This window comes from Chenopodium album, chromosome 5 (genome assembly GCF_948465745.1).
Source record: "Chenopodium album chromosome 5, dcCheAlbu1.1, whole genome shotgun sequence".
In the NCBI taxonomy this organism is placed as follows: Eukaryota; Viridiplantae; Streptophyta; class Magnoliopsida; order Caryophyllales; family Amaranthaceae; genus Chenopodium; species Chenopodium album.
The window spans coordinates 24,566,672-24,586,136 of NC_137838.1; the positions used below are offsets into that span (position 1 = coordinate 24,566,672).

At 31.7% G+C, this 19,465-nt stretch overlaps 1 protein-coding gene across 1 annotated transcript; it reads left to right on the forward strand.

Moving 5' to 3' along the window:
* Positions 1-17,061: 17,061 nt before the first annotated feature.
* On the forward strand, positions 17,062-18,831 carry LOC145632756 (uncharacterized). The gene is made up of 3 exons (XM_081685094.1): positions 17,062-17,632; positions 17,687-17,934; positions 18,028-18,831. Exons 1-3 carry the CDS (start codon positions 17,062-17,064, stop codon positions 18,829-18,831), a joined length of 1,623 nt encoding a protein of 540 aa, XP_081541220.1.
* The last annotated feature ends 634 nt before the right edge of the window (positions 18,832-19,465 follow it).

Here is a 19,465-nt window from a genome sequence, read left to right on the forward strand (position 1 = left end):
ATAATAAATATAATCATACTTTGATGTAGTTTAAACATAGAGTAATTAGGTAACTTGATTAGTACGTTATCAATCCCTAAAACATGAAAAAAAAAACAAGGTTTAAACCCAAAATTATACAACATATATAATCTGAAAATTTATATAATAAATTAAATATACTAAAACTCATAAATTTATAATCTTTTATAATTTAAACATACTATCAAACCATAATAATATAATTTAGAAAAAAAAAATTAATTAAAGATTGAATCTTTAATCAATTTAATGGAGATAATAAAACAATAAAAAGAAAAAAAGGAAGAGAGGGAGAAGAGGGCCGAACGGCAGCCGCAAGAGAGGCGTCGGCTGGTGGCGGGCAATGATTGCTGGCGGCGGCAGGGAGGCTGCGGTTTCGCTGGGCAGGGAAACTTCGAAGTTTTAATTTTTTTTTGTTTGCTTTCTGATTCACGTAAAAGAGGAGGAAGAGAGGTGGGGGTTTGATGTTTTATTTAGGTTTTATTCTCCTAGTTTTATTAGGAGTGGGTTTTGGGTAATTTGAGTTTGGATAGGAATTAAGTATTTGGCCACTAAGTTAAGGAAAGGCTTATAATTTTAATAAAACTTAGTAGTTTTAACTTAATGATAAAGAAAATTGTATTGCTCTTACATTAAATAATCCATAATTATAAAACTAAAATTAAAATATTGTATAAATAATAAATAATTATTTTAGAAAAATATTGGGGTTTACAGTGTTACATAGAGGGACAATTAAAATATAACCATAAACGTCCAACAATCATAATAATATAATACTAACACAATAACTATAACACCCTAGAAATCTTTCCTTCAAATTACCTGTTTTGCTCTTTTAAAAACTCAAAATAGGAAAATCTCAGATATTACCGCAACCGTGAAAACGGCTAAGGAAATTATCAAAGCCACACAGTGGAAGACTATTTTTAAAAACATTCAAAACAAGTCAACTATAAAGTCAACCAAGACAAAAGTAAAGTCAAATCAACATCATCGAGGTCAACCTACAACTTGGAACCATTGTAGGCCCTTAGTAAAACCAAATAAAACATAAAACCTTTGCGTTAGTCTCACAAGCATAATATAATATAAATAATAAATTAATAAATCACATTATAGTCTTATGGAAACTAAGCATGCTTCGCTCTTCAATCATGACATTCATGAATATGCTTCATCAGCTAAAAAGCTCCTCTCTAATTGTCCCTAGTACTCGCCATTTGAAATAGGTCGTCGTAGGGCCAAAGTAAAGACACGGCCAAAGAAACATACAAACACACAATCACCAAAGCTGAGTACATAAGCGTAAATAAATCACACTAACATGCTTTCATCTTATCATCACACAACTTATCTTGTTGCACCTGTTTACAATCGTACAACATGACTTTACAAATAAATAACTAACTTATTTATTCAGCTTTCTTACGCATCAAACATGTTTCCCCCTAACCGGCCCCAATATAGGGGTACTAACACGGGAGCTAACCGTGCCAATATAAAAGAACCACTAGTATGTGGCGGAATTCTTGCGCATAATAAAATGGAAAGTACAACGTCCTGTACCCCCAGTGGAAGTTATGGTCAAATATAAAGTCGTATAACTCCCCCCATATGTTCATATTCAAGGTATATACGTTCCAAGAGTTTTTGTGCGAAATCTCTTTCACTTTACGTTGTTCTACATATTATTAGACTTGGCAATGACTCTCAAAACACAACACAATCAATCATTATAATTATTCAAACAATCAAACATACAAATTTAATTTTTGAATAATTAGTGACCGTATAATATTTAATGTTGAACCCTTTTTATTGTACCTCGATGTCGAAGACAACTTAAACGCATAATGCGCCACAATTCCTATCCCTCGGTGTTAGAAACACCTTAAGTGCACTAAGACACCAAAATATAATTTATTTCTCATGTAAAAAGACACTTAAATAACTCCTTTTTCATGCTTATAGCATCAATAAAAATTATATGAACCATAATAAAATTTCTTTTCAATATTCCAAACCAAATTAAACATTTATTTTAATTAAATAAACCTTCAAACGTGCCAATAAAAATATGATTTAATGACAATATTTCAATATCACTAATTCCAATAAAAAAAAATTTCAACCAATCATGCTTCACAAATAATTCACTAAAACCATTCTCAATTCGATCAATCCAATTCAAATCATCAATCTCGTTCCAATTCAACCATTCCAACCAATTTCTAGCATGACACTAACTTGAAATCAATTAAGTAAATTCTGGTATGTTTCTACACGCTTAATAAATTTTTGAATGCGCGTACTTACCTCAATTCGTCTTTCCAACTAGCAAAAATGCTAGAAATTACTCAACTTAAAGTCTCCTACAATACCAAGTATATAAACTCAATAAATCCCTTGATTACACAAATTTAATTTCCAGCAACTTTTAAACACTTTAAAACCTCTCTAACAAGCTGAAATTTTTAGTTAAAATCTTTAAAACTCTTTCTTTAAGTGGGCAATTAAAACCACAAAATAAAAATATAATTATAGTACTTATATTAAAATTATAGCACACAATTTAAGGTCTAAACCCCTTAAATAAATCTTAAATTATATTAAAACCATTTCTAGTTATGGGTAATTAACCCCTTTTTATTAAAATACAAAAGTAGTGCTTCAAAAGAAATAGAAATTCCAGCAATATAATTTAATTAAAACTCATCAAAACATCATAAAGATAAAACATTTAGGATTTATTAACACTTCCAATAAATGGGTATATAAAACCCCTAAATAAATTCCAAGTTAGAACCCTAAACATCAACACTATAATAATTAAAACCCTAACTTTTAATACTTTATAAAATCTGAAAATTAAACACTTTACAATCTAAAATTTACAAACTTTAATCCTTAATACACAATTATAAAATAAATTAATCATGTTTAAAAAATTTAAATCAATACCCAAAAAAAATTAAAACAAGAAAAAAGAGGAGAGAGAGAAAGAGAACCACCGAGAGTTGGTGGCAGGCCGGCGGCCAGGAGTGAGGTCGGTGGTCGCTGACGATGGGTGATGTGGCAGCGACCGGTGGTGAAGTGGCATGCAAGTGGCGCAAGGTTTGAATTTTGTGAAACCAAGTTCACGTATAACCCCATGAAACAAGAAAAAGGCAAAATAAGAAAAAGGAAAATAAAAAGAAAAAAGAAAAAGAAAGAAAAGAAAAATTAGGAAAAAGGAAAAGAAAAGGAAACTTACATGGGAGAAATCTGATTTCTTTGAGCCTCTTTGTGTGGGAAAATTTTGGGGTTTTAGGATGTATTTATAGAGTAGAGTATAGGGTTTAAGTTTGGGCACAATATATAAGTGGGCTTGGATTATAAAACATTTGACCCACAAGGGTTCAAATAAAGGGTTGGACTTATTTAAATGAAATAGGTTATTCCAATAAGAGTATGTAGGACTAGTTTACATATGATATTTTAATCAAGGCCCAATAATATATGTTTGGCCCAAAATATATTTTACTTTTATAAAACCTTATAGTTAAAATATGTTAACCCTTTAAAATATTAAATTAAAATACATTATCCCTTAACAAATATATTTTATAAATACTAAAATACTTTATAAAATGTATAAAAATACAAAGTATTACAGTCTACCCCCCTTAAAAGAAGTTTCGTCCTCCAAACTTAGGTACAAAAAATTTAAAAACTTGTTTGAAGATGAATAAATACTTAAAAACTTAAAAACTTTTCTATAATAATTATAGTTTTTGTACTTTTTGTGACTCATACATTCTATTTCTTTTTTCATTTCTACACAAACTTATGTTTAGAGTAACAAACTTTCTAACAACTTACACAACCTAGTGTGTAAAATAACAACTGTACTAACAAACTTACACAAAATAATGTGTAAACTATTAGATTATCCAACAAATTCACACTAAAGTTAGTGTAATAATCAACTTTAGTAATAAATTTACACATCCTAGTATGTAAGACAATCAACTAAATAACAAAATCAATGTAACAATTGACCGAAAAAGCACTTAAAATGCCAAAATTAAGAGAAAAGCGCGTAATTCTATCGCACTTTAACCCCCTTAAAGAAAACGAGTTACGCCCGCGTAACTCAACTTAACACATTCCATCCTTGGTAAAATCATAATACTTCTTTATATTCATTCCTTGTTGCGAGTACCAATAACATTACCAGTCCTTAACTCATCAACTAAATGGTTTCCTTTGCAACTCATACCTTTAGTCAATGTTCTTTCACAATAACTTATGAAAATTGTCTTAGTCTAATGATAAGGCTTTATTCGTCACTTTACCAGTTTTACTCAAACTCGTATATTTCTATATAGTTTGGCTCATCCGTTCTTTCTTACCAAATTCATGCTTTGTTTCATTGATTACACTTTTAATAACACCCGTCCTTTGTTTAACTTGCACCAATCAAATCCATTCTTGGATAATTTTTACCTACATCACTGTATGTTTTAGTTCTTTATACAATCATCTCATTAATGTTCCTTGACATAGTGAACTTTCATGGTTCTTTCTATATCAATCTCAAAATGTTGCCATGCCAATGGTGGTTTGTATGGTAATCTTGTGTTTGTTTTCACTCTAATGCTATCTTTACATCCTTTTTGAAATTGAATACTCATTCTCCTTATATGACCTCAAGTGTCAAAATATTCTTATTTGTTTGTCCATTTATTACTGGTGGTATTTGTAATTGTCCTCAATGTATTACCAAAGTTCTCTTGTACGTCTTTCAGGATCTAGAAAGAAACATGGAATCTCTATCAGAAATGATGTTCTTAGGAACTCTATGTAGTCTCACAACAAGTTTGATGTAAGCCTTCGCAAGTTGCTCCATTCTCCAAGTCTCCTTCATTGGTGTTTAAATATCACGGACTTAGTCAATCTATCCACCACAATCTAAATGAAACAATCACTCTAAACCATCAATACACCTTTATTAAATCCTTTTACAACTTGTCTTTTCCTGGGTGTATTTCAATTTCCCTTCATCATATTTCCTTTCAACTTGTTACTCCTACAAAGTATATTCAGGTTTTTATCTCCATGAATCAATCATACCTTCACGAATTCAATCCAAATTCACAATCTCTACTTGATTTTACTTCATACCCTCAAAATTGTTGGTCTTATACCCTAGTTGCCCCAACATATTCTTTACTTTTTTTCTCAACAATCTCCAGGATTTTAAACTCCTTATTTCTCATTTACTTTTTTGAACGTCACTAATTTCTCTATTCATTACATTAACTCCCTTTCAATGATATTGAATGCCTTGTAGTCCTTTATAACCTCCAATCATTTCTTTGTTAATTATTCAAAACCTCATGTGTGAGAGTCTATATCAAACTTTAAGCTTTCTTCCAATAATAATGTTTCTATACAAAATTATTTCACATATATTACTCCCCATGAATTTTCAATTATTCTTTTCCAAGGCATTCACTTTTCAATAAGCTTTTCAAATCCCTCAAAAATCTTCTACACCATTGTCCAACTTAAAAACCTTAAACAATAATTAATTTATCTCATAGTCCATAATTCACCGCTTCTATCCTTGCTACACAAACAATTACCTCTATACTTTATCACAAGGTCTCCCAAAATGGTCCTTTCCTCCATCACAACTCACTCTTAGGAAAAACTTGCGTGCATTCGCTTCTCTCTCAGCATCAACACACTTTATTACAGATGTTCACATCGTCCTTTCCTTCCCATTCTTAGAATTTACCAAAATACCTTAAATGAAAACACTAGATTCTATAAGTCCATAGAAATTATAGGTGATTCATTATCCCAAAAGGCAAAATGAATACTCAAATCATCCAAATCTTGTCATAATTGCCAATTTCAAAATGTCCTCTTTCGAATATTATTTCTTCATAGTTCCTATTCTCAAGTCTAACCTCAAAATTGTATTTGCTCCTTTCATTTGATCAATCAAATCGTTGCTTTAAATCAAAAGATAATTATTATTCATTGTCACTTTTATAAATCCCTTATAGGCACTTTATAAACACTTTCATCATTCCTCTTTAACAATTACATGCACTCCCCAAGGCGATGTAACCTTCTTTGAATAGTATCTTCCAACTCCCTTTAAGCAATACAACATTGATCCTTTCTCCACACACAGAGATGTCCTTATAATATCACCAACTTCACTTAACCTTTATATCATTTGCTTATCATCCTCTTGCTTATATTTCTCCTCCAATCAATCCTTGATATTTCTTCTAACATACCTTGAATAAATCTCAACTTTAATCACCTCATAAACAATCTTTACTCAAATTATATCAACACATCTCAATCAAATTCGTAAATCTTGTCATAAACTCCTTTATTTTATGACATTTTCATACCCCTAGTAATAATTTCGATACCTTTAAGTATACTAGTCTTCATAGTTTATTTTTTTCTTAATTTTCAAGAGTTTCTAGTCTTCATGATTTAATTACTTATTTTATTTTTATGTTGCTAGTATCATGATTAGGTTAATTTATTATGATTTGATTTACCTAACAATTTATTGTTAAATTGCTTCTAATATTAATGTGTATTTTATTCTATTTATTGATCACCATATTGCATGTTTAAAGGGAATATGTAATTGAAAATCACGACTAATAAGATAATTTGGACGACTGGTTTAGGTTCCTTTTTAATCTTATTGTTTAATCAAGTGATCACGATATTTTAGAATTATGTGTTGCATTAATATTCAACCACTTTAGCATAATAATATATTGGAGCAAATTGAATATTTATTTGCATGCCTTTGAGATAGCAGGAATCACTTTTCAGTATAAGAATCGAGTAGAGGCCAATACGGGCGAATGTGACTCCATGACTCACTTCGTACCATCATCCCCGATCCTCCTTTCGTGGTTTCGAACCATATAGAGTTAGTAATCTCATGGATTATGAATGGGGTTTAACCTTCACGGGTTAATCGTTGTTGCCTTTGTTGTCCGTTATTCGTGGTTGCCTTAAATGATTCGTGAACGGTTTACAAGTTCCTTACAAACTTGTTATCGGCTCCCTACTTTCCTTGTCCCTATTCGTATTATGTCAATTCCCACTTCCTATGAGTGCCAAGCATATTCACATATGATTTAACGTAGGCGCACTTCGAACGACGCCTACACCAGTATATAAACTCAAATAATCCCTTGATTACACAAATTTCCAAAAACTTTTAAACACTTTAAAACCTCTCTAACAAGCTGAAATTTTGGGATAAAATCTTTAAAACTTTATATTTAAGTGGGCTATTAAAACCCCCAAAGTAAAAATATAATTATAGTACTTATATTAAAATTCAAGCACACTTTTTAAGGTCTAAACCCCTCAAATAAATCTGAAAATTATATTAAAACTAAATAAAACCTTTTGTAGTTATGGGTAATCAACCGTTTTTATTAAAACACAAAAGTAGTGCTTCAATAGAAATTCCAGCAATATAATTTAATCAAAACTCCATAAAGATATAATCTTTAGGATTTATAAACACTACCAATCAATGGGTGTATACAACCCCCAAATCAATTGCAAGTTAGAACCCTAAAAATCAACACTTTAATAATTAAACCCTAACTTTTAATACTTTATAAAATCTAAAAATTAAACACTTTATAATCTAAAATTTTTACAATCTTTAATCGTTAAAACACAATTATAATATATATTAATCATGTTTAAACAATCAAAATGAATACCCAAAATATAAAGTATTGAAATAACAATTAAAACAAGATAAAAAAGGAGAGAGAGAGAACCACCGAGGGGTGGTGTCTGGCCGGCTAGGCGGCGGCCAGCCACCAGGAGTGAGGTGGGTGGTCGCTGACGGTGAGTGACGTGGCAACGAGCGGTGGTGAGGTGACATGCAATTGGCCCAAGGTTTGCATTTTTTGAAACCAAGTTCATGTATAACCCCATGAAACAAGAAAAAGGCAAAAGAAGAAAAAGGAAAAAAAAAGAAAAAGAAAGAAAAGTAAAATGAGGAAAAGGGAAAAGAAAAGGAAACTTACATGGGAAAAATATGATATCTTTGAGCCTCTTTGTGTGGAAAAATTTTGGAATTTTGAGAGGTATTTATAGAGTACAGAATAGGGTTTAAGTTAAAGCTCAATAAATAATTGGGCTTGGATTATAAAACATTTGTCCCACAAAAGTTCAAATAAAGGGTTGGACTTATTTAAATGAAATGGGTTATTCCAGTAAGAGTATGTAGGACTAGTTTACATACGATATTTTTAACAAGGCCCAATAATATACGTTTGGCCCAAAATATAATTTACTTTTTATAAAACCTTATAGTTAAAATATTTTAACCCTTTACAATATTAAATTAAAATACATGATCTCTTAAAATATATTTTATAAATACTTAAATACTTTATAAAATACATAAAAATACGGAGAATTACAATAAATGTCCAGTATACTTAATTACACCTAAATAACAACATTGCCCTCAACCAAATCCCTCAACTCAAATCGCTGTAAGTTAAACCTAAATAACAGTATACTTAATAATAATAACACCATAAATGTCCAGATTATAGATAAAACTCTCTTACATTTTGTGAATATAATATCATACTTAAACAGTTAATTTCTAAAAAATAGCAGTATATTAAATATGAATAACATTATACTATATCAAAATAATAGCAATATTTAAGCAAAACTCTTTTACATTTGTTTAATGTTTCACCAAAATCAAATATTGTCAATCAGCTACTAATCCATTAGATGTGATACAAAATGGACATAAACGGCCCTGTAGGTTTGATTAAGTGCTCTTCATCACCATGCACTCACGGTAGCATGATTGATTGTCACTCTCATATTGTTTTAAATGAACACCTTATTCGGAATCATCTGTTCCCATATTGTCCCTAGTGATGTCTTGACTTCCCGACCAGAAGTATATGTGTGGGTGGAAGTGCCAAAATTAGTTTGTGCATGAGTAAAAACATTGCTAACTTCATTCATGACAATGAAAAAAATGTTTTAAGTCTTAGCAATTTGTTTGATATTCCTCGCTACAGCCTCTAATATCCGTTTCTGCTCAATGAAGCCTTCGGATGTATTATTGTGTTCACGTCTGAATAAATAGGCAATTTAATCTAGAGCAATAACTCTGGTGTGCCTACAACTTTTATGAGAATTCAACACCATTAGTTCCACTTGGTTCAATACCAACATGATTTGGCTTGGATCATCTTTTTTTTTTTTTTTTTTTTTACTTGTATCAAACTAAGTGGATTAGCATCATCTAACTGGCTTCCAACAAAATGTGTACTTAGTTTGTTAAGTCTAGTAGCAAGAAACATTCACATTCTTGTACGTAAAAAGAAGATCCGTACACAAAATGAATAAAAAATGTATCACAGAATGTGAATGATTAGATTTTTTAATAGACGACGGCATACGTACCAGTGAAGTGACTGAGATTTTCAGCGAAAAGTGGGGTTGGTAAAACCCAAATATACTTGCAGCTACTATTGACGTGCCTGTTGTATCCACGGATACAACAGGCACGTCAATAGTAGCTGCAAGTATATTTGCACGTCAATAGTAGCTGCAAGTATATTTGGGTTTTACCAACCCCACTTTTCGCTGAAAATTTCAGTCACTTCACTGGTACGTTTGCCGTCGTCTATTAAAAAATCTAATCATTCACATTTTGTGATACATTTTTTATTCATTTTGTGTACAAAAAATGTTTCCTTTAAATCCATGGTAAGGTATATATGTAAGGGTAATCATCATACGATGCATGATTTGATTGCTCTCGAAAGCACACATAATCCCAACTTATAGAAATTACTCTAAAAACAATTAAATCATAATAAAAATGACTATAATTATTTGAATATTGTTATATAAATATACAAAACTTCTGGGATAATAATTAACATCCAATTATTAGTTAAGGAGAAAAGGCCAAAAATTTAAAAAATGTACATGTGTGTATATTATTCAGATATTCTGTTTTTTTTTTTTTTTTTTTTTTTGAGACAAGGTATTCTGGTATTATACATTCTTAAATTATTATAAACTATTCAGAAACGGTTATTCATAGTTTATAAAATAATATTCTCTATTTTAATAAATAAACTATTACATACAAAACCAACACTAAGTACACAAGGTACTATAAATATATACATTTTAAAATTAATTACATACATTTATTTAAGATTTTTAACAGTTTAAAATTTTTAAGTTACAGTTCATGCCACAATTTACTGTTGTCCTATACGTATTTCATCTACGTATATACGTAGTTCATCTACGTAGTTCATGCAGGAACTACTGTTTACGATTTTAAATTAAGTGTTAACTTTTATTATTGTTAACAACTTATTATTATATTTTTTAAACTGTTATTCTTAATTTATATACTATTTTATGTTATTCCATATCAAAACTATATACAATCGCTTGTTAAGACCTACAGGTTATCCAAACATGCTATATACCATTTTTGTTAATTATTATACAATTCTTATTCAAATATAAACTATCATAAAACAAAACCTTTTTCATACATGTACGAATTAATAACTCCTTTCACTCCATCTATACAAAGGCAGTGTGGGAATGAGAGTGTGGGAATGAGATCAAACATCATAACACATTTCAAATGGCAGAGCAGCAACAACACCAGTTGCCCATGGTAAAGCTAAAATTTAACTTGTAAATTAATAATTTATTAAAAACTCTTTTACACTTAATAATATCTTCTTAATCATATCCTTAACGTTTTTGTTTACAACAGGGTCGAATGGGAGTTTCCGTATTCCTAGCGAAAGAAGTAAATGTTGGAGATGTGGGTCGGGATGAAGGTTGGGAAGTTAATGGTGAATGGCAAAAAAGTGCAAAACCAAAACAAAGAATTGAACTACGACAAGCTTAAATAATTTTGTTTAAAAAATGTCTATGTCCAATCTAAATTGTATTATGACGTACTTAGTTCGTTGTTCTAGTTGCCAAGGATGTCCCATGTTCATGCTATTTGGAAATATTAGTGTCCCTAGTGAGATAATGAAATGATATAAATCTATATTTGTTTTAAAATTAATTGAGCATTCGGAGTCATTCAATATACGCAAACACTTTTCACCTACTTACTTGTAAGGAAAATGTATGTGTCAAACAAAAAGTACAAACTTAATTCAAAAGATTGTTCACATGCATTTAATATTTACATCAAATCACAAAGTTACTACTATCACCTTCCACGTCCAGCTCTTCATGTAATAGACAGCCTTCACTTCTTAAAAAAAGTCTGCTAACTCCATGTACCTCTTTTTACTTTTAGGGAAATTCTGCATGGTGGCCTCAAGGTTTCATGTTTTCTATATGGAAGATACACTTTTTTTTCAAGTCTCTTAAGTGGCACCCAAGCTTTGGAAAATTAAACATAGTGTCCTTTTTTTAGATTTTTGGATAACCTTTACAATTTTAATGGTTAACCTTTGATTTTTTTTTAAAAAAAAATTATTCTATAAACAATAAAACTTATATATATAAAGAAACCCAATTAGCAACCCAACTACCACCTCCTCGCCAGAACTCTAACCCCACAGCCCAGCCACCCTGCTCGCCTGCCGGCTGACCAGCCCAACCCCAACCACTCCCTATCCCTTCCCCGGCCAACCACACAATAGGTAGCCCCTCCCCACCATTCGAGCCCCTCCACCAATTAAACACGCCTCCCTCGATTTGACCTGCCCTTCCTCCACTGCGAGTCGACGACCCCAAAACTAAAACCATTAACCCGAACCCGAAACCCTATACCCTAAATTAGCCCCAATTTGTTAAGGTTTACGTTTCGGGTTTGGGTTGGGGGTTTTGGGATTTTGTTCTGTAGTTTCGGTAAGGGAGAGGGTCAAATCGGGAGATGGGAAAAGGAAAGGGGAGTTGCTTGCTGCTGGGTTGTTGGGTTAGGGCTCTGGCCGGCGAGGTGGTGGCGGCAGTGGGGTTTGGCAATTTGGTAGGTGGTTTTTTTTTTTTTTTTTTATGTATATAATTTTTTCTATTTTTTTTTATTTATTAGGGTTAACAAAACTAAAAAGGGTATCCTTAAACTTAAAAATGGACACTATGGTTAATTTTTCAAAAGTTGGGCGCCACTTTAGAGACTTGACAAAAAAATGTGTCTTCCATATACAAAACATGGAACCTTGAGGCCACCATGTAGAATTTTCCTAACTTTTATTTTCTTGAAAATTTCCACATCTTCATCTTCCTTGTCGGCACAAAAAAGATAAAACCGTTGATAGTGTGGTGTTAGTAGGTCTGCCCCGGCCTCCTTACACAATGTAGCATGTGTATTAAGAGTGGGATCGTGAATGGCGACAGGCTACAGTATACCGTCAATGTCGACAAACCCTTTAACTACTTATTTCTTCATTATGAGAGAAGATCCGGTGTCCGTCCAGAGGAGTTGCATTTCTACAACCGAGGTCAACTAATCACATCAACTGAGACACCATATCAAATAGATTTTTGCAAGGATGACGTAGTTCTTACGTACAACACGGTAAGTAAGTTCAACAAAATTTATTACAATAAATATTGTTGTTGATGAGCTAAAGTAATCAATAACGGGTTATTGTTTTAATAGGAAGGACAACCACCAATCCATGAGGTGTTATTTCAAATGAGAGATTAATTTTTCACATTAATGATTTATTCGAACGAAGAAACACATTTTAATTTAGAGCAAGACATGACACCCCCATGACGAATGTGTTCTCCCGATGGGCATCTAATACCGGATGAATCTAAAAACGGTAAGATTGTGGCTTAACGAAGCTGATTTGCATTATAGTGTAAACATTTTAAGAGGAAGGAATTCGCGATGGAACTTACCTCCATGCTCACATCGAGCCCAAAAGATTTGAGAGACGGAGATTTCATCATTTCCTACGCATAAACTAACTAAACTTATGGCAAAAGAATGAAGGATACTAGAATAAGTAGTAAGGGTTAAAACATGGTTATTAATTGTAATTTATCTCTATATGTAAGAAACTGTGTTTAGAAACTTAGTATTTATTTTGCCTATGGATTAAACCATCGTAAATGTTTTGGCCACCTGCTATTAGTCAAATTTATGTACGATGGGAAGTGTATGCTTTAATGTATTGGCTATTACTCAAATGTATGTCCTTATTAATATTTTACTTTTTCTTTTCAATCACTGATTTTTGTATTTTAATTTAAGTAACATTTAATTTCAATAGCAGTTTATTTGTAATATTTAACAGTATTTGGTACCAATTAACAGTATTAAAAGTAAAAAAAAATTTAAAAATGTATATAACTGGATACGACTCGGAAATGGCATGAAAACAATAATAGTAAGACTATAAGGAATAGCAATACTTAACTCATGTTTAACTGTTTCAACCAAAAAACAAGGAAATGTGATGGCATAAATTTTGAACAATAAAGGTACTTTAAATGGGGTATGTATTTAATGTCAAGAATGAAGTGCATCTCCAGATCAAATTAAAACAAAAATTCAAATTGGGGGCACATACATTCATTCAAACAAGAAGTATATTATGATCTTATCTTATTTTCTAATGTAATTTCACAAAAAAATTATGAATTTGTTCATTGATAAAATTTGCCAATTTTGAATATGAGTAGATCAAAGCATTACGAATGTGGATTTCTTGCGAGTAAGAGAACCAGTTGGACCCGGGGAGGCGATTACTTTCTTGCAAATTTTACGACTTGAAACAGGTCGAAAGGGATGCGATTTCTTTGAATGGGTGGATGAAGACGTTGTGGACTGTTAGTGGGATGTAACCAACGTCCTAATATCTCAGAAGCATAAGCTATCGATTGAATCGATGATCGTCAAGGCAAAAATGAAATTGAGAAGTATAAGAAGAGAAGGGGTGTGACAAGGAGCTATTGCATCTCAATCATGTTATATATAACAATATCAATGGTGGTCAGTGTTGCCATGTACACCATGTTTGCTTATCTTGGTGACTACTAATGTACATGAGTTATCTTGTGTAGTGGAAGCGTATTTGTTACTTAATTGTAGAAGTTATTCCTACTTTGTATATTGATCAAATTATCATATTAACAATTTGCAATTTGCATTTCAAATTAGTCTGGATTTTTTTTTTTTTTTTTTTTTGGTACAGAAAGCACAACATATATTAATTAATAAAAATAACATAGTCATTTGAGATACAAAATTAGGGCTTCACCTTATCAATCCATAAAAATTAAAAGGCAATCAAAATTTTTACTAATCTGTCCTAGTTTATGTGCACCTTGGTTACCTTCTACAAAATGGGAAAACTTGATGCTGACACAAGAGTTGGAAATTTCCACAATATCTTTTGTAATTAGACAGAAATAGGTTGCCTAAACTTTTAGAGCTGCAAGAACATTATATTATCAGTGTTTCGAGCTCAATTATTCAGCAAGATCCTTAAAAACCATAACACAAGACGCAACCATAAAATCGCCAACACTATCCCGCATATTAGCTCAAGAACCTAGCTGCATCAGAGTTAACTATGCTGCTGTTCACATCAAGGGGGTTTTCCAAACCTAAAAAACCTTACCATTCATAATAACAAGAAAAAATCTACCATTTTTTTATGTTTATTTGGAATACAAACTCAGGTATATGACATTTATATCAAATTGTAGCTAACATGGGATATTTATGCAACACATCACTACTACAAAACCCATGTAATCTCGACACTATAGCCTCGACACTATGGAATACCGTCAATGCTAAAATATAAATCCCGGTTAACCTCGACGCGTTTTAGTGTCATAAGCTTTTTCTGACTACTAAAAGTGTCGAGGTATCATGTGCTTCCCTTGTGGTAAATAAGCCCAATAGTTCCAAGCCCGCCAATGAAAATTTGGAAAACTTAAACGCACTTAATTGAAAAAAAAAAAAAAAAAAGATTGAATGCCTCATGCACTCATCAGTACTACTACTCTTTTCATATCATCAGTTACCTTCTCCACTTAAACCCTAACTTTTTCCCTGTTTTGATTTTATATTTTACTTCTCCAACATCTAAGAATAATCATTTCTCATCATCTTGTTTTGCCGATTGCATATCTTTGAAAGGTAATTGTTTTCTTTTTAATTTCTTCGATTGTTTTTTTTTTTCTTCGATTTGTGTAGATTGATTTTAGGGTTTTAATTATGATTACTTTTACGAAAAATATTGTCAAAGATGAGTTTAAATGTTGATAAAATCACCAATTACAATTACAAATTAGTAATACATTTAGATTTGTTCCCTCCGTTGAATTTTTCAGTTTTTTTTCTTCTTAATTTTTCCTGAAATTATGAATTGTTCGTTTGATTTGCGAATTGACGAAATTATAAATTATATATTTAGAAATTACAGTTTTAAATTGCTGCCTTATGAGATTTTTGTTTTTTTTTTCTTAAGCACATCTAAATTATGAGTTTTCGGATTATACCGAGGGTGTGATGTTATGGATTGTAGTTTGAGGAGTTTTGCAGTTTGCTTGTTTGGGATTAGGGAATGTTTTGGGCTATGGAGTAATTTTTTGTTGTTTTTGACTCAATTCACGCTCAAGTAATAGATAATTTGTAGAGAATAACCCACCTTAAACATAAATAAAGTAGAAAAGGTTATACTTTGCAATTATATGGCCTTGAAAGAGATTTCGTTTTTGTTTCCTAAATTGAGAAAACAGGAAAAGTATCATAATTATAAAGAGTTTAGAACCAACAGTTAAAAGATGAATGATAATGGCTACTTTAGTGTGATTGATTAAAGCTAAATGGCTGAAGTTATATTGTGTTGCTGTCACATGAACCACTGAGGGATAAAGTAATTTGGTCAAGGAAATGCTAGAAATATTTGAGCTTAGTAAAAAGTGATATTTTACTATGACTCAAAACTGAAGGAATTTACGACAAGCACAAGTAATAGAGTTTATGTAGAGTTTGTTTTTAAGTTTTTTTTTTCTTAATCACATCTAAATTACGAGTTTCTAGAAAACGATGCATGAAAAAGAAATAGGACTTGTAAGATTCTTTGATTAAGTTAATGGGTCTTGTAGGAGGAGTAGTTATATTCTTTAATTTAGATGATCTGATGGGTTGTGCTGGGAGTACGACGTACTAGACTATAAAATAGGATTTGTTAGATTCTGCTAATTGTGCTATATTGGTTTATATCGTATATTTTTTTTATTACATCTTTTACTCTTTAAATGAAAAACTAAGTGAATTCGGCTATTGGGTGCAAATTGAAGGGGACAACGAACAACAAGATAATCTGGATAACAAGTAGGAGTAGGCTTGAATCACAGTTGCACTCCTCCAACCAATCCAGGTAACTACTAGTACCCTTCAAGGATATAACTACAATTAATATGTCTAAGAATGCATGATAGTAGCTTGATTGCATATTGCTTTCTCATGATTTTACAATTATCATGTTTATTCATTATTATTTTTGGTTTTTTTATTTAAAGATTAATTGCTGCCATAGTAAAAAATATATGCTTCTAGGCTTGATTGTGAACTGCTTTTTATTGAGTTATGTTTTTTTGTTTTTTTTTTGGGTGATTAAGTCATAAGTAGTTGAGAGGGTTTTTTAAAATTTTCCTTCTAATTATCGTCATTATTAATACTTAGCTTATACAAAATTTTAAGTGAATTCTTGATGTTGTTTCATTTAAATTGATTCCTCTTCCTATATTGTGGTTAGAATGATAAATTAACAATAATTTAATCATGTTATAGCAGTAATTGATGCATAAATGTAATACTTTTACATGGCTTATGACTAAATAAATATCATGCTTTAGGTGATATGTTGAACATGAATATTAATTTATACCGCTATTGTATTGATTTAAGTCCTTTCTAATTTTAAAAAATAAACAGAATAAGTTATTTTATTTTTTTTTGTAGAAATAATGGATTCCAGTTGGATTGATTTATGCACTGGTGAACCTGCTTATTACAAAGGTTGCATGAAATTTATTGAACTTGCTAAGAAGACTCTTATAGAGTTTTGCCCATGTAATAAATGCAAAGTGAATGAATGGTTACCCATAGAAAAAGTAGGAGGACATAATTTATGTAATGGCTTTTTTAAGAAGTACATGAATTGGGTTTTTCATTCTAGAGTTGATGACGGGACCAATACCCTAGAAAACCCCATAAATGAAAAGGTAATAGGTCTAGATGATATGGGTGGTTTGTTAACAGAAGCCTTTAGGGTTGTCATTTCAGACTCTCATGTTGAATCCCAAAACATGCACAATGAAGAGTGCTCATCTGATATGAACGAAGTGGGAGATTCATACGATATGCACAAAGAGTTTGATTTTTGTTATGATGTAGGAAATGTAAATCCATCTACTAACTCTAATGAAGAAGATGTCAAGTATAAAAGACTATTGGAAGCTTCTTATGAGGGTTTGTATGATGGGTGTACTACTTTATCAAAGTTATCATTTCTGTTGCACTTGTTTCATCTTAAATGTATGTTCCATTGGTCCGCTAAGTCATTCACTAAACTGATTGAACTTTAAGTAGATGCATTTCCTCAAATCAATGAGTTTCCATCGTCTTATTATGAGTGCATGAAAATAATTAAGGACTTGGGATTAGGGTATGAGAAAATTGATGCATGTCCAAATGATTGCATGATGTATTGGAGAGAATTTGCAGAAAAAAATGAGTGTCATGTTTGTCATACGTCAAGGTGGAAAACTGTGAAAGGGAAGGAAGGTGATGCAAGTGAGAAAGGTAAACAATCGTGTAAAAAGGGTGAGTCGGCTAAAGTAATGCAATATTTTCCTCTTATCCCTAGATTAAAAAGACTTTATATGTCATCTAAAACAGCCATGTACATGAGATGACATTTTTGTCGCAAGGATAATAAGGTTCTAAGACACCCAGCACATGGTGAGGCTTGGAAAAAATTTGACGAGAGATATCAAGAATTTGCCGCTGATCCTCGTAGTGTAAGGTTGGGTTTAGCAAGTGATGGTTTCAATCCGTATCGTCTTATGAATACTAATTATAGTACATGGCATGTGGTTTTAATTCCTTATAATTTGCCACCATGGCTTTATATGAAGCCATCATCATTCATTTTGTCTTTGATTGTTCCTGGTAAATATAGTCCGGGGATTGATATTGATGTGCATTTGCAGCCATTAATCCATGAGTTAAAATTGTTATGGGATGGTGTTGATGCCTTTGATGCATATAGTGTAAAAAATTTTAAAATGCGAGCAGCCTTACACTCCACTATAAATGACTTCCCAGCATATGCTATGTTGACTGGTTGGAGTACAAGAGGTTATAAAGCTTGCCCTTCATGCGCCCATTCTACTTACTCATATTATTTTGGTGGTAAAATTTGCTACCCTGGCCATCGAAAATGGTTGCCACTTGATCATCCTTATCGTTCTCAAGCCCATTTATTTGATGGGACTAAGGAATATGGTCTTGCCCCAGTTCCCACTAGTGGGAAGGACATTTTGAAGGAACAAGAAAGGTTTAACTATGTCTATGGAAAGTCGAAAAAATCCTCTAATAAAAGGAGGAGAAAGAAAGGTAGGAAATCCACTAATGAATTTGATGATGACAATGTGAACATGATTCCAATAATGTTATTTGGAGAAAGAAAAGTACATTTTTTTAATTGGAATACTGGGAACACAATCTTCTGAGACATAATTTAGATGTTATGCACATTGAAAAGAATGTTTGTGACAATTTGTTAGGAACTCTTTTAGATATGGACAAGACTAGAGATGACAAGAGCGCTAGAGAGGGCCTTAAAGAGTTGAATATAAAATCTCATCTTTTGATTGATTCTAATCGAGAAAACTATATGCCTCCAGCGTCTTAAACCATGTCTATAGAAGAAAAAGAAAGATTTCTACAAGTCTTACAAAATCTGAGAGTTCCAGATGGATATGGATCTAACTTGCAAAGTGATCCGTGCCATTTATGGCACCTTTAGGCTATGTTTACTTTATATTTCTATGCTCCTTTGTAGTCTTTTATGTCGTATTTTTAGAGAATAATACTCGATTCGCGTGTTTTTGTGTTAGTTTAGAGAAATGGATGCTTTTAATGGCTTTCTTATCATTTTATTCATTTCTCGGCTATTTCTCTTACTTCTCCGTTTCTTTGTCTTGTTTTGTAGGTACGTCACGGGCTATATTCATGGGAATTGAAAATTGCACCCACTAGGATCAATATGCACTTTTCGGAATTGAATTTGAGTTTGAAACAAACGAAAACGAAGGATTGCAAAGTATCAAATAGGACCTTTGTGCATTATTTTAGTCATATCTC